Consider the following 16,718-nt stretch of genomic DNA (forward strand, 5'->3'; position numbering starts at 1 on the left):
TCTGTTAACTTAAGTTCTTAATGTGTAAACAGAATGTGATATCATTGTAAGATACCATAGATCACTTTCAATTTCATTTCATGCCAATAAGCATTCAGTATATAAAGTAAGTTTTATAAGACATTTGATTGCTTTTAAAATGTCAATGGATTAATTGTCCTTCTCTAGGAAGCATGTTTTAACTATTTACAAACTATTTGAAAGATTTAAACTAAGTTGGATCATTTAAAGAAGCAGTGAAATGAAAATTGTTGCACAAAAAGATTTTAATTTCAAACTTCATTTTGAGACTTATTCAGATAAGTAATAATGTCAAATTATTGTTCCTGGCTGAGAGATGGATGTGCTTAAACTATATAAATATTCATTCAGTTTGTTGACAGTTCTTTTAATCATGTGCACTTCAAGGCAAGCATTTACAATGTCTGTTCAAGCTTTAAGAACAGTATACATATATATTTGAACATTGGTAATATTTTTATAATTTATATGTACCTATACCTTAAAAACATAAAATAGCACAGACAATACGCATATAAAAAACATATAGGCATACAGTAGACTGTCCTCTTTTGTTACAATTTCTACACAATCAAATTCAGTCTTCTGGATAGATGTAACTTCTCTCAGACAAATAATATAGGCTGTTCCTGCAGTGAGATTCTGAAGAACATAAGACAAAGAGGTGGATCTAAAGGAGTGTAAAGTCTGTTTATCTTTATGGCCAAATTGATGATATTTCAACTCATAAGATAGTGAAGTGACTGATACAGTTTTATAAATATTCCAATGCAACTTGACAAACGTCTCCCCAATTTCAACAGTTTTTAATTTCAAGTCCTTTTGTTTAATTTCAGAATCTTCCAACCCTTTCTCTTCTTGAGGATTTTCAAAATCACAAACAAATAAATCACTGCTTAGATAATTCCATGAATCATTGAACAGGTTAGAAGGGCCTTGGCAAGTTGGAATGAACTTTTCCTCTGGAATGTTATAGTACTGTAACTGATATTCTCTTGTATCTAAGAATTCTTTAAGCCACTGTACTCGACAGTCGCAGTAAAATGGGTTTCCTCCCAGTAATAAAACCTCATGGGGATAAACGTCACCTTTAATATCCTCTTCAACACTATGGATCAGATTAAACGAAATGTCTAATACTTCTAGTGTTGGAAGCTGCGAAGGAAAAGTAACAATTTTGTTTCTGGATAGAAAGAGGTAAGAAAGATTTGGTACTTTCTCAAAAAGTCCTTTTGGAATGTGTTTTAGCATATTGCCGGAGAGATCCAATTTTTCTAATTGTGTGTTTGATTTAAATAACTCTTCTGTTAATTTCTTGATTTTGTTATTTGATAGGTTTAAATTGTGTAAAACTGGCATTTTCTTAAATATACAATCATCAAGGTTTTCAATATTGTTAAAAGATAAATCTAATTTTTCAAACCTTTCAAAAATTAAATTTGTATCTTTCGAACAAGTAACACTCTTCAGGAAATTGTGATCAAAATAAACTTCCCTTAAATTATGTGGTTGTAATAATTTATCAATTGGCCATGTTTGGAAAAAATTATTGCTAGCTTTTAAAATTTCAAGTGTTGATGGAAGAGAGAACCCAAAGTCATTTAATTTATTATTTGAAACTGACACCTCTTGCAGATTTTCAAAGTTAAGTAAAAAGTTTTCTTCAACAATTGTAACTTTGTTGTAGCTTATATCAAGAATATTCACAACACTGGTGACACTGTGCCTAAGTTCTGCTGTGGTTCCTCTTTTTAACTGGTTGCCACTGAAATTCCATTTTTGAAAAGCCTCATCAATAACAGGTTGTTCACTTAGCTCTCTGTAACTACAGTTTAGTGTTTTGTCCAAACACTTGCAAGCCTCTGGACACGCATTTGCCATGCCAATTAATATTCCTAGAAAAGGCAATGACATATCGATCCCGTTCACACGTGTTTATAGTAAACAATACCACGTGGGTGCTATATTTAGATGTGCACATCCGGGGTATCGTCAATTGTACTTGTGTCTATATTCCGACTTAATGTTTCGATTTGGCATTAGAAATACTGTGAAAGAGAAATAAGAATATGATTACCTAAAAAAAAGAGTGTCTTTTATGAAGTGACACAAACTGTATCGAATCATTACACACAAATGCAAGGGAGCACTAATTGTATCTCGTAGATAATCATTGGGCGATTTTTTTACTCATTAAAGTGCACGTGATCAGCTTAAATATTAGAGCACAACTTCAATAACATTGTGTTTCGTAAATATTTTTTAATAAAATTTAAGAGAATTCTTGACAAATAATTACTACCTCAGGAGGTCAGAATCGGATTTATTACAACTCCCTGTTTAATCCAATGAAATGCTTAATGGCGAAGAGATCACGTGATAGGTTTTCGTGGCGTGCAAACTGCTCTGAAAGGCAGCACTTTGTAGTGCGCCGCGGTAGAGAGTGGATGGGCTATGTCGAGCTCTGAATGACAGTTACTTTATTTGTTTATTTAAGATATTTCAAGTCTGTCAGATGAATACCAATCATGACAATAATATTATTTCTCGTCGATACAAGTGCATCTATGAACCAGCGTACATATTTGGGAACTTCTTTGATTGATATCGCCAAAGCCTCTGTTGAGACTTTTATGAAGGTAAAAGACTCGAATAATGACAAATCAAAGGTCGGCAAAGGTCGTAAATTTCGATGTTAAAGTGTGTTTAATTTTATTATGTTTAGATAAGGTCAAGGGATCCAAATTGCAGATGGGATAGATACATGCTCCTGACATTCGAAGACCCGCCTGCAAATATTAAGGTAAATATTTCGTTTATTTGAAGATCACGCGTGGAATTGCATCCATAACCTTTAATTCCAAAACAAGACAGTCGCGGAAAAAACACACAGTTTGAATAACTTAACAATTACTCCGCGTTTTCCACGAATAAAATCTAGAAACAACTGACTTGCTTGTTACTGTTTCTCCGCCATTTGCTTCTGGCAGGGAAGAAAGTTGCATTGTGGGATTTGACATGGATTTCGGAGTTCATTTGCATAATGTATGTGGGGTACAAAGGGAAAAAATTAACAATATTTGTCCTAGGGAAACTTACAGTGACTAGATAAGATGTTAGTTCATAAAAGAGATTTTATTATTATATCATATAGAAACAAACATAGGAAACCAGTAGGCCTAGGGGGAGGGAAGATGAAAAAAATTCTGAGAAAGATCAATACAGGTGGATCCAAAAGTTTCACGAGGAAGTGTGTATTCTGTTGCTATTTTGAAATGTCAATAAACACAGCTTTCTAAGATTCTTTACTGTCGTATAATAATAATGACAGTTGATGTATAAATGTATTTGATTCACACTTTGGTTGTCACTGTGTCATGGTTCAGTGGTTCATTGAACATTTGTTAGAGGGCAGGTGTAGAGCAGCATTATTATAAATGAAGGACAAAGCTTACAAACCAAATTGTAATGATTGAGAAAAAAATATTACTTCAGAATGCATTGCATGACATTGATATATATATGATGGGAAAAAAGAAGCAGATTAAAATGTATATGGCAATTTCAGGAAAAGGTGAGGAGGTGTATTCTTCATATATCGGCAGCCTTCATTGATATGATCCTCAACATTTCTTTCTCTTTGACAAGTTTTTAGCTCACCTGAGCCGAAGGTTTTAGGAGCTTTTCTTTCACATTTTGTCCGGCGTCCATCTGCCTGTTCATCTGTCTGTCTGTCTGTAAACTTTTAACATTTTTGTCTTCTTCTCAAGAACCACTGTGCCATTTTCAACCAAACTTGCCACAAAGTGACCTTGGGTGTAGGGGATTCAAGTTTGTTCAAATGAAGGGCCACGCCCTCTTTCAAGGGGAGATAATTAGGAATTAGTGAAAAAAATAATGGTATTTAAAGAACCACTGGGCCAGGAAATATGAAACTTCTGTGGAAATATCCTGGGTAGTATAGATTGAATTTTGTTTAAATGATGACCCCGGGGGTAGGGTGGGGCCACAATGGGCGATTAAAGTTTTACATGGGAATACATAGGAAAATTCTTAAAGACTCTTCTTCTCAAGAAGAGCAAAGCCATGATTGTTCATATATTTAAATGGAAGCATTCTCAGGTAGTGTAGATTCAAGTGTTCAAATCATGACCCCCGGGGGTAGGATGGGGCCACAATGGGGGATCGAAAGTTTTACACAGAAATGTATAGGGAAATATCTTTAAAAATCTTCTTCTTAACAACAGCAAAGCCATGATTGGTCATATTTATATGGAAGCATCCTCTAGTCAGTTAGAATATATTCAAGTTTGTTCAAATAATGACCCCCGGAGGTAGGATGGGGCCAGAACGGGTGATCAAAGTTTAGCGTATGAATGCATACTAGGAAAATTCTTTAAAACGCTTCTTCTCAAGAACAGCAAAGACATCATTGGTCATATTTTAATGGAAGCATTCTCAGGTAGTGTAGATTCAAGATTTTTCGAGTCATGAATCCCGGGGTTAGGGTGGGGTCACAATGGGTGATCAAAGTTTTTCATAGGAGTATATAGGAAAAAAGTTTAAAAATCTTCTTCTCAAGAAAAGCAAAGCCATGATTGGTCATATTTATATTGAAGCATCTTCAGGTAGTGTAGATTCAAGTTTGTTCAAATAATGACCCCCGGGGCTAGGATGGGGCCACAATGGGGGATCAAAGCTTTACATGGAAATATATAGAAAAATTCTTTAAAACTCTTCTCAAGAACAGAAAAGCCATGATTAGTCATACTGATATGGAGGCATCCTCAGGTAGTGAAGAATCAAATTTGTTCAAATGAGGGGCCCCAAGGGTAAGGTGGTGCTACAATGGGGGATCAAATTTTTACTAATGAATATATAGGAAAAAAATCTTCTGCTTAAGAACAGCAAAGTAATTTGTTTTATTGATATTGAAGCATCATCAGATAGTTTAAAATTAAAGCCCCCCCCCCCCCCCTTGTAAAATTTTCAATACTGAACTGATTTTTGTTTTTTTCCCTAGCTAATGTGCTCAGATGAGCGAGGTGGCCCATGGGCCTCTTGTTAGCTCAACTAAGCTGAAAGCTCAAGTGAGCTTGTCTGATCACATTTGTCCAGAATCTGTCTAGCTGTTTGTCCATCTGTTAACTTTTTATTTTTGGCTTCTCCAGAAGCAATGGACCAATTGCAACCAGACTTGCCCCAAAGCATCCTTTGGTAAAGGGGGTTCAAATATCTTTCAAGGAATGGCCACACCTACTTGATAGGAAGATAATCAAGAAAAAGCAAAAATAGAATGGATGTCTTAAAAAAAATCTTAAGAACCACTGCGCCAGAAAACTTGAAACTAATGTGAAAGCTTCTTGACCATGCTGACATGGTGATTCAAGTTCATTCAAATCATGGCCCAAGGGGCCACATACAGCAAATGATGAAACTAGGATGTATCATCTTCCATTCTGACCTATATAAGTAGTTTATGCTAAATTGAAAATAATAGAAAATATCAACCATAAGTTTACCTATTTCCTTTTTTTTTCTACATTATACTCTTGTCTATTTTTGTTACAGCTTTCCTGGCCTATTCTGGAAACCCAAACTTTGTGAGATTCATGCGATAAAATACTAATTGAAGTTCAAAATTGAAAGTTATGCTTCAACCAGAATTAAAATTTATTATTTCAATTGGGATGGAACTTTTAAAACCATTTAGGCACTGCATGCTTTTGATTTGAACTCCTGATAAAAAGTTGATGCAAGTTTTGGTTTTTAATTTTGAACCTTTTTTTTTTTTTTAATAAAAATTTTCACAAAAAATCACTTTTTGAATTAGACAAGTGCCCTGCAATAATCACTTGTCCATGAAACATTTTCACCAGTACCAAACAAGCAGATAATGTTAATGTTGAGCCCTGAGTTAGTCAAATTTATATAGTACACATATATCCTCAAATATTAGTGTAGATTTGTGTATGTTTAAATCACAGCCTCTTGGGATAGGGTTGGGTCGCAATAGTGGATCAAAATTTTTAAAATTTCTTGCAAAGAACACCAGGACCATGTTAAGTCGTATTAATATGCAAGTATTCTCAAGTATTTGTTCAAAATATGGCCCCTGAGGGTAGGATAGGGCCATAATAGGGGATCAAAGTTCAACATGGGAATTGGGAGTTTGAAGTTCCCCATGGTTGGTCTCACTTCTGTTACGAGGAGGCCTCGGGGAATAGAAGCAAGACTGATCAAGGGTTTCTGACGATGAAGGCCCCATACCCCGGTGGCTATAGAAGTTACCATGATTATGATGAGCCAGAAACCTTCTACTTGAGTCTTGTTTTTATGATCGTTATTTTATTGATTTCAGCTAAGTTGATCTTATGTTGAAAATGCATTATATTTAAAAACTTCCCCATCATTTTAGACAGCCTACTTATAATGAGCACTGAGCCTTCTATAGAATTGTGTCCTTTGATTGGTCTAAGTTCTATGTAAAACAAAACTGAGTATACATTATATATTGAAAATGCATCTTTAAACTTCTTCACCACTGAACATGTACCAGACAATTCCTGAGCATGATTATGATCGAGGACTTGAATGTTGTCAAATTTATGGTGTTCATGTTTCCTAGGAGCAGGTTTTATACCTCGAGGGATGGCTAAGTTTGAAACAAACCTCATGCATGCCATTATATTACATAAGATTTCTTCTTAACTTCTTGATCCTAGTGTTAACATTACATATGCCAGAGTGGAGCCAAATTTGTATATAAAATAATGCTTAGAAAGTTATTCTCTATTCATGGACATTTAGCCAAAGACCTGTTTGTACAATTAAATGGATTAATGAGCATTTTTCTAAAATTCTAGTTTGAAAAGCTTGCATGTGACTTGGAGAGTATGGCTAGGAAAAAAAAGTTGATATTCCTATGTAACCTTCAGGGGCCAAGGATATTTTCTTTGTTTTACAGGCTGGCTGGAAGGAGAGCCATGCTACATTTGTGAATGAACTGAAGAACTTGCAGACCCAGGGCTTAACCTTAATGGGCCCTGCCTTGAAGCATGCATTTGATCTTCTCAACATTAATAGAATGCAGACAGGCATTGACACTTATGGACAGGTAACAATGTAGACATTTTTTGACAAAATGTGCAGTATACTATGTTAGAAATTGGAATATGTAAATATGAAATGTACCTCGCGTACCATAAAATCACACTAAAGTTCTTCATAGACATGTAATATTGGAAATAAGATCATCATGTTATGATATACATTTTTAAACTTTTACTGTTTTTAAAGTGAATTTTGAATTTTATTTCAATCGTTCAAAGTCAATTTTGAATTGAAAATCTTCAAAGATGAAGGACTCACTGAGAGAAGTTTGAAATAATTATAGAAATGACATTGAGATTATTTAATTTCAGGGTCGCTGTCCATTCTACCTTGAGCCAGCGGTGATAATTGTCATCACTGACGGAGGAAAACTGACCACCATGAACGGAGTACAGCCAGAGGTATCCAACACAAGCTCGGTTCAATTTTCATAGCTGAACATAAAACCCCAGACCCAATACAAGCTCCCATAAATTTTCATAGTGGAACATAAAAACTCTGACCCAATCCAAGCTCCTTTAAGTTTAGATGGACATGCAGGAAGTTAAAGCTTGTACACAATACAAGCTTAGTTAAACTTACCAATAAGATACGTTGCATTAACACTCGGATTCAATTCAAGCTCAGTAAAATTTATTATAAATGCCAAAAAGACATGAATGACCCAATCAAAGCTCTGTTAAATTTAGCAGTCAGATACATTAAAATTCAGATTCAATCCAAGATCAGTTAAATTTAAACTTGGACACATAATGACAACCAAGGTTTTACAATAAAACTTAGATATTTTAAAGAAAACATAGACAAAATTCATAATTTTTTAGACTTTTATGAAGGTCACCATTAAGTTTAGAACACTTAATTTTCAATGCCTAATTTCTCCCTTGTATTATAGATCAACTTGCCAATGAACTCTGTGGTGCCAGGGTCTGAGCTAACAAAGGAACCATTTAGATGGGATCAGAGGATTTTCGGATTGGTGCTCAGGTTGCCTGGAAACGTTCCGGTTGATATGGCAACCAATACATTCATTCCTTCTGCAGAGAACCATCCATTGGATGCCATGTGTGATGTCACAGGAGGTGTGAATTCTCAAGAAAATTAAATAATTAAATCATAATTATAAATCATTCTGTCCAAAACAAATTAATCAGAAAAAATAATGCATTGATTATTCAAAGAATCTTTTTTATGAAATCCATAACATAGTCCTGTTAATCATTCAGAATTGTTTAAATTAATCCTCTCAAGTATTTTTGTTTGTTTTTGAAATTAGGTAGGTCGTATGCTGTGCACACCCAAAAGATGCTGAATGGAGCATTGGAAAGTTTAGTGCAGAAAGTTCAGGGAGGAGTGGTGATAAATTTTGAGAAAATAGGACCTGACCCTCCTCCTCTAGAAATCAAAACTGAGAATGGACTCGACAGCAATGGAAATACAAAAGGTATAATAAAAGACTTAATATTTTAAGGGAAGAAAGTGATCATTTTCTCAGCTTTTACAATCCAATTTAGTGCATTTTTTGACATGTAATTAAACTTAGAAAATTACAACAGAGCTAGTCTTGTACAGTGTAAGACACTGTAGTAGATGTAGGATAGATAATAGAAAGATGCTATCTGTTTGGACTCTCTGTATGTTACTCAATTTCTTGTATGCCCTCAAAGGCTCAAAATTGGTTTCAATGAATCTTATCTGTTGTTCAATTATGAAATTCAAGTAAATAATGTAAATATGAGAATTTTTGTCCTTAACCTATTGTGACAAATTATTGTTTTGAACAATTCCAGAAAACCAGGATATTAACACACCAATCAAGCTGGAGCTGGAAGAGGAGAAGAAGACAAACTCACCGATGATGGGTCAGTCCATCCCTAACAACAGCTGGCACAACTGTCGACGGCTTATCTATGTCCCCCGGTCAGCGCAGAAGGGCTACTCGGTCGGTCACTGGCCTATTCCTGAGGCTTTCTGGCCAGACACAACTAACTCAACTCTAGTAAGGCTAATTTATGTTTATCTGACTTCTTTTGTTGACAAGAAAATAAATTATGACGTTAAGGTTTATTCACGTTTGTTTTCAATGTATTGTTGTTAAATTTCAACAATTCTTTTTTTACCTAAGAAAAGAATCTGATCTTTTGTCTGTGTCATATTTAGTTCTTTTGTCTGTTCAAAGTTTGTTTTAATTCTACGTTATCTTTGTACGACCTCCCCACTCATCCCACCCTGTTGTGAAGTTTTACTGTATTACTGAGTCACCTGTGTCCAGTGCTCAGCACACCCTGCTTTGAAATTTTACTGTAATAATCTATTATCTTTGTGCAACCTCCTCGCTCGGCCCACCCTCCTGTAAAGTTTACTGTAATAATCTATTATCTTTGTGCAGCCTCCTCGTTCGGCCCACCCTGTGGTGAAGTTTTACTGTAATAATCTATTATCTTTGTGCAGCCTCCTCGCTCGGCCCACCCTGTGGTGAAGTTTTACTGTAATAATCTATTGTCTTTGTGCAGCCTCCTCGCTCGGCCCACCCTGTGGTGAAGTTTTACTATAATAATCTATTATCTTTGTGCAGCCTCCTCGCTCAGCCCACCCTTTGGTGAAGTTTTACTGTAATAATCTATTATCTTTGTACAGGCTCCTCGCTCAACCCACCCTGTGGTGAAGTTTTACTGTAATAATCTATTATCTTTGTACAGCCTCCTCGCTCAGCCCACCCTGTGGTGAAGTTTTACTGTTCTCCCTGTGAGCCTATGGTGATTGGAAACCTTCCATTTGATAAGTATGAGCTGGAGCCCTCCCCCCTCACCCAGTACATCCTGGAGAGGAGGCAGCCTAACTCCTGCTGGCAGGTCTTCATTAACGGCAGTGCTAAATATAGCGACGTGGGACATCCCTTTGGGTATCTGAAGGCCAGCAGTACCCTGAGTTGTGTTAACCTGTTTTTGATGCCATACAATTATCCTGTGCTGCTTCCACTATTAGGTGAGTGTTTTATTGATAAGGTGAGTGTTTTATTAGATACAGGTAATTGTAATTGTTGTATAAATTGAATGCAGGAACGTGAAATTTTAGAGATTGATTTTTCAATGAATCAAACTCAGGTAGGATGGACAAGACTTCAAGCAGGCGATCATCATGATTCCTCATCCACACATTTATAGGTTATTCATCTCATTCTTTGCTCAGTTTCAATGTAACAATGTAAAGACCAGCTAAATGCTCTGGAATTATTTTAAAATAAACTTAAAATTTTATTTTACTGGAAAATTGAATAAAGAATGAAATGAAATGACCTTTTGCACTTAAACAATATGAAGACCAATCAATGATAGATTTTGTCTTCTCAATTCAGCCTATCAAGGCAGCTTCCCCTCTGTCCAATGGGATTCCAGCTGGTTGCCATAGCACCCTAAAGCCTTCCTCTGATTGGACAGTGGATGGCAACAGCCTTTTCCTCAATCCACACACAAGTGAGGCATTTTCCCTCGAAAAGACATATAGATACTGTTAAAATTGGTTGGATGTTGATGTAAAGAAAACAAAAAGACTATACAAGAGCTTGTATATCTATATGTATGAATGATTTCATTAAACTTGAAATGCATAATGAAGAGGAAATGGTTTGCATAGAAATTAATGTGATGGAATTCTTTTATGGTATTAGAAGTGTTCCAAAATTTGAAGAAGAATTAAGAGTCTCAAGTGAAACTGGTAAAATTTGTTTTGCAACTTGATGAAATTATTTGCTCATGTGTTTATGTAGTGTTATCTTGCTTTATGTATTCAATTTTCAGATTTCTGTCCAGTTGGCTGAAATATAAACAGATTAACATCACTTTCCTCCCTATTTCCCTTTCAAATTGATAATTGTCCACAGTATTGACCAATTCCTGCTTTTCTTTCAGATGAATTGTTCAAAGTTCACAAGCTGAAGCCTACACAGAAATGGCGTAGTCAATTTGATACGTACCTCAAAACCATGCCATCTTACTATGCAGGGGTAAGTATCTCTTATGCTTTTTATACTTCGTATATCCATTTGAAACCAAATAATCACTTACCACATGCTAAACATGGATGCCCATTAAAAACAGGGAATAAATCAAATTTAAGATGAAAAAACCCTACCAGATGTAGGATTCCCATGGTAAAATAATTTTTTCATACCAGTATTTACTATAGACCAGAAAACACCAATTGGCATAATTTAAACAGCTATTTAAACTGTATAGCTAATTAGTTTTGACCAAGATTTTGACAATTAAGTTTCAATATATTAAGGTTGTCATGGGTTCAAATTTTGATGCTTATTGTGTAAAATTACATGTATATTAGAAAGTAAAGTTATTCTTTTTGTTTACAGCCCTTAAAAAGAGCCTTAGCAAGAATGGGTGCTCCAAATCTAGTCCCCGACAATATGGACAACAGTTTGAGTTACAGTGTAATCACTTACTTAAAGAAACTCAAAAACCAGGTTAGTACTAGACAGTAGCCTGAGTTATAATCACTTACTTAAAGAAACTCAAAAACCAGGTTAGTACTAGACAGTAGCCTGAGTTATAATCACTTACTTAAAGAAGCTCAAAAACCAGGTTAGTACTAGACAGTAGCCTGAGTTATAATCACTTACTTAAAGAAACTCAAAAACCAGGTTAGTACTAGACAGTAGCCTGAGTTATAATCACTTACTTAAAGAAACTCAAAAACCAGGTTAGTACTAGACAGCAGCCTGAGTTATAGTGTAATCACTTACTTAAAGAAGCTCAAAAACCAGGTTAGTACTAGACAGCAGCCTGAGTTATAGTGTAATCACTTACTTAAGAAACTCAAAAACCAGGTTAGTACTGGACAACAGCCTGAGTTACAGTGTAATCACTTACTTAAAGAAACTCAAAAACCAGGTTAATACTAGACGACAGCCTGAGTTATAGTGTAATCACTTACTTAAAGAAACTCAAAAACCAGGTAATCATTGATCAGGACTGATAAATTAAGTTTACTTGTACATTTAACAAGAGAAATGTACTGTTGAACCTTGTTATCTCAAACACTGATATCATGGTGTTGGATGCCATGATATTGTGTTGGTGTTTGATGGTAACCATGGATATGTCGAAGTGATTTGGAAGTCCCAAACACTTATTCTTTAAGTATTTTACCCTTGATGTCTTGAATCCTCAGGTATCTCAATTTTTTTTTTTTTTTTTTTTGTCCCATTGAGTGTGAGATAAGGGATTTGTGAAATCTATTCTTTGTATATGAAATCTATTCTTAATGGACAAGTTACATATTAAATTTATTCCTAATGAACAATATACCTTGGTAGTTGAAATATATCTTCTGATATGAATTCTTTTCCAAATGATTAGGTATATCGAATATATTCTTAGTGAACAAGATTAATGAATCTATTCTTCAAAACAAGATATGTGAAATCTATCCTTTTCTTAAATACGCAAGCTGTATGACATCTGAATTTGTTTTTCAGGCCAAGATTGAGATGGATCGGCTGATAGCATCTGTTGGTCAGAAGGTTCCTCTACATGAGGGCATTAAAGTGGATTCCAGGTTTGGTAGCTTACATCTGTAGATGTCAAATTTATGGGGGGTTTTGTTAAGCATGTATTGTTTTTTGTTTTAATTCTACAAGTATTACATTGTATCCCAAGGTCATGCATATATATTTGAAATTTTTTGCCCAAAACATACATAAATCTGCACAAGTATAATATAATAATAAAAACTGTAGATATAGATTATAATTCAAACTCCATATATATATGTGTGTCTTAGGTATGTCTTTGATTTTCAGAACTAAAACCTCCATTCTGCAGAGGCGGGACTTTAACCAGTTATTACAGAATGCAGGCGGGAATCTTCAAAACCTGAAGCAGGAACTGACAGATTTCAACACGTTTACTGTCGCAGTGGCTGACAGAGACATCAAACCTCAATACTATAGGTATGTCAAGGTCGTGTCTTATTTTGCTAGAAGTAGGTGAAGGTCATCTGTATGTGTATACAGTTATAAGAGGAATGTGAAAGCTGAGAAATTTAAAGAATTATGACTCGTTTTGTTCTTTAACTCATCGCATGTCTTCTATTTTTGTAGAAATCCATATGATATACCTCGAAAAAACCTTATAGATCAAATAGCTAGAATGAGATCAAATTTTCTACAAAAGTCTTACCATAGAACAAAACTTGTGGATGATGGTATGTATCAGAAATGATGAGAAGAATACTGTATTAATTCAGATAATCTTAAAAATATTTTGATTTTAAAAAAAAAAACTTGTTTGTGTTCAGATAGATAAACATGCCAAGTTATAAAGCTGTTAGTGTATGTATATGTATGTGTATTTACTTTAGTCATATTCTATGGAAAAAGTATATGTTTTAATTAAAGATTGATAAATAAATTAACAGATCAAGCTCACAGTATACCAGTCCAACAGATGGGTAACTACCAGGATTACCTGAAGAAACAGCCAGCTCCGCTAAGGGAACTGGAAACATCTCCCGCCAGACTTCATACCTTTGGAAATCCATTCAAAGTCAAGGTAAGTACATGTTCATTAGTGGCATGGGTACAGGACAGTCAAATTGACTTCTTATTCACCATACTTATTACCATCAGATAAGAACTTTGTCAAATTTTATTTCCTTGGAAACATAAGTTAGATAAAAATCATATCCAGTCTCAAAATGCGGGAGATTTTTGCAAATTTTACTTTGGATACTGCTTTCTATTTGGCTTTCTCATATGCTACAAATGCACATAGTAAAACACAGAGCTTGGAGCATTTACATGGGAACAAACTGTGTTTGTACTTTTGATGAATTTTGCTAGGACAATTTGATATTATGAATTAATCCTTTTGACTTAAACTTTCAGTTTATCATTTAGAGAAATTTTTATTTATGCATGGAATGTTGCAATTCTTTATTCAAAATTTGAAAATAAGTATTTATAGAATTTATTATCTAGAGCTGATTTTTAGTTTTGATCGTGAAAGGACAGCATTTTCAGTGTCCATTGTTATTACATTACAGATGAACATGGTTGATGAAGCAGATGACCCAACAATTGATAAACCGTCCAAACGACGGAGCTTAGAAAGTCCCTCTCCAGGTCCCAAAAGGCGCAAAGTCGGTCAGTATTTACATTTATAACAGTTTGTCTTCTCAGAACAGATAGTCTCTGCATGAACTTTCTGACTCCCCATCTCAAAATAATTCAAGAGTTATCTTTCTTTCAATACTGCACATTATTTTGGAATTTAAGTAAAAATTTAAGAGCACTGCTTCTATTTGTTAAATATTTTTCATGAAAAATTGCATGCTTTTGTTGATGCTGTAAAATTAAAATTTGGATATTGTAAAATCATCTACCTTTGTGTTTCTAAATCAACTAGGTCCCCTCCCCAAGGACTACGTGTTCAGTAGATCCCCCACCCCCTCCCCACCTGCCTCCCCGATACCAGACCAGATGCCTGAGGAAGACTTCAGTCCAAAGCCTGAACCTACAGGTATATTATAGAAATAACATTACCCTAATGTCTAAAAGTCAGGACAGTAAAATATTTTTTAATTTTTTTTTTTTTTTTTTTTTTTTTTTTTTTTTTTTTTTTTTTTTTTTTTTGGATGCTTATTGTCAAATTATTTGGTATATTTTAGTTATTTGTTGAGTTATATGATAATTTTGACAATTTTTAGATATACTCGTATTTCTGTTTATTTGATAATTATGGGTATTTCAGATTATGACATGGAGGAAAACAGTATGTCAGAACGAGAAGATGAAGATCAGCCGTTAATAATCGCTGAACCGGAACAAAGCGACACAAAGAAAAACCACGTCAGGGAAAATCATGTTCCGCATGGAGAGTCCGAGGAGCATCTTCTGTTTAATTCGGTGAATTCTCGACAGAAGAGTGTTAACAATAGTAAAAAGGACTCTCTGATATGGACTCACAACACCCGGTTAAAACACACTGTGTACAAAGAACTCAAGAAACCAGGACGAAGTAAGTGGAAAGGTGCTTAAGTAATTTTGTTTTTCATTTCTATTATGTCCTTGATATATTCAGTTTTGACTTTTTTTTTTGGTTGGAAAATGTAGATTTTATGTTTAATGTATTGGATTTGACCTCTATTCTCTTTCTTGCAGATTATGACAACTTGTTTCACCAGTTAAATTCAGTCCAGGGAAATGTGGAACTTAAGTGTGCATTTATCAGTGATGTTATCCGTGAAGCCAGTCGTTTCAAGAAAAAGGTGCTAATCCAAATGTTGGAACAGTTTCAAAACTCACTGATGCAAGTGGAGGGGAGGAAACGCAACAGCCTCACCATGGAAACCAGATGATATTAAATTTCTTGCACAGGACAATTTCAAGTTATTGTGACAAGATTATATTCCTCATTGATATTCAACATAAATGCATTGGAGAGAAAATGAAAATCATTCACATAGAAATTTACTGCATTATGAATTTATGAGGCATACATTTTGGAAGAAGAAAATGAGAAAATCGATCATGAAAAATCTTTAATTAAGAACATTAATGAGGATATAATTAGTAAGCAATACCACTGTGTTCAGTTTATATGAGATGTCATATTTGACATGCAGATCTGTGATATATCATCAATCATTACACAAGTATGTCATGTAAATCAGGACTTTTAAATCTTTTTTTTTTCTCAATGTCAATAAAAAGTTTATGGATTGTTAATTTAAATTTTTATCAATAAATATATATTTAAAACATATTTTGAATCGTCTTTGGAATTTTGTATTAATGACAGCTTTGTGCAACATATTCTTCTGTGAATTTTTTAATCTCCCAAAGTTTTCTTTTTTCCTTTTGGTCATTAAAGATGTCCAGAAATATTTTTCTCTTCATGTTTCTATACAACGTAGAAAGATTTTACCTACATAGTGAAGTGTTGTGATGAAATAAAGGGATATCAACCTATTTAACAACCCTGAGATTGCTTAGTCTTATTTTTTAAAAAAAAATTTTTTTTTGAACAAATATGATAAAAGAAGCAAGCCCCAGGACAAAAAAAAGAGAAATACTGAAAAATAAGAATTAAGAACAATTCTACGAACTTGGAGTAAAATAATCTTTGGTAAATTTGTTGTAGTTAAAGAAGACAAAATATTTTGTCCTAATTTTTAAAAAAAGGATTCAAGTTGGTTATAAAACGGTTTTTAGAAAGGTTTAAAAGTCTTGATTTATGTTATTTTTAGACATACTAACACCATCTTTCATATTTTTTTTTTTTACAGTTATATATTGTGTTTATATATTTTTTTATTGTTCGTTTTATTTATTTTTTCAGCAAACAATAAAATGTTTGAAGACAGTGATTCTCAAGTTCTTTTTAATTAACTATGTTTAGCTTCTGGGATACTATAGTGTCTTATCTGACAAAGTTCAAGGGAAGAGTGATGGTGATCATTTATATAACAAAGGTTTGATTACAATTTGAAGAAGAAGAAAAATGGAGTTAAATGATCATGATGATTGAAAGTTTGTACACTTTTTGAAAAATGCGTGAAGTTACATT

At 34.2% G+C, this 16,718-nt stretch overlaps 2 protein-coding genes across 3 annotated transcripts; one reads left to right on the top strand and one right to left on the bottom strand.

Moving 5' to 3' along the window:
* Positions 1 to 262: 262 nt before the first annotated feature.
* Positions 263 to 2,533, bottom strand: LOC133192321 (protein artichoke-like). The gene is made up of 2 exons (XM_061328344.1): positions 2,324 to 2,533; positions 263 to 2,069 (listed from the first exon to the last, which is right to left on the bottom strand). Exon 2 carries the CDS (start codon positions 1,933 to 1,935, stop codon positions 496 to 498), a length of 1,440 nt encoding a protein of 479 aa, XP_061184328.1. The 5' UTR covers positions 1,936 to 2,069; positions 2,324 to 2,533; the 3' UTR covers positions 263 to 495.
* On the top strand, positions 2,451 to 15,912 carry LOC133192320 (integrator complex subunit 6-like). 2 transcript variants are annotated; one of them, XM_061328342.1, is made up of 18 exons: positions 2,451 to 2,660; positions 2,747 to 2,824; positions 6,989 to 7,138; positions 7,446 to 7,535; positions 8,030 to 8,216; positions 8,411 to 8,578; positions 8,925 to 9,133; positions 9,834 to 10,119; positions 11,043 to 11,137; positions 11,501 to 11,611; positions 12,626 to 12,705; positions 12,950 to 13,099; positions 13,250 to 13,353; positions 13,567 to 13,700; positions 14,194 to 14,293; positions 14,556 to 14,669; positions 14,901 to 15,179; positions 15,311 to 15,912. In XM_061328342.1, exons 1-18 carry the CDS (start codon positions 2,550 to 2,552, stop codon positions 15,505 to 15,507), a joined length of 2,643 nt encoding a protein of 880 aa, XP_061184326.1. In that variant the 5' UTR covers positions 2,451 to 2,549; the 3' UTR covers positions 15,508 to 15,912. The 2 variants fall into 2 exon arrangements, with proteins under 2 accessions (XP_061184326.1, XP_061184327.1); XM_061328343.1 differs by having other exon boundaries at positions 2,452 to 2,660; positions 14,901 to 15,167.
* The last annotated feature ends 806 nt before the right edge of the window (positions 15,913 to 16,718 follow it).

The sequence above is a fragment of the Saccostrea echinata genome, unplaced genomic scaffold (assembly GCF_033153115.1).
Source record: "Saccostrea echinata isolate AGI-Se365-2 ecotype Australia unplaced genomic scaffold, CSIRO_AGI_Sech_v1 ptg000025l, whole genome shotgun sequence".
Taxonomy (NCBI): Eukaryota; Metazoa; Mollusca; class Bivalvia; order Ostreida; family Ostreidae; genus Saccostrea; species Saccostrea echinata.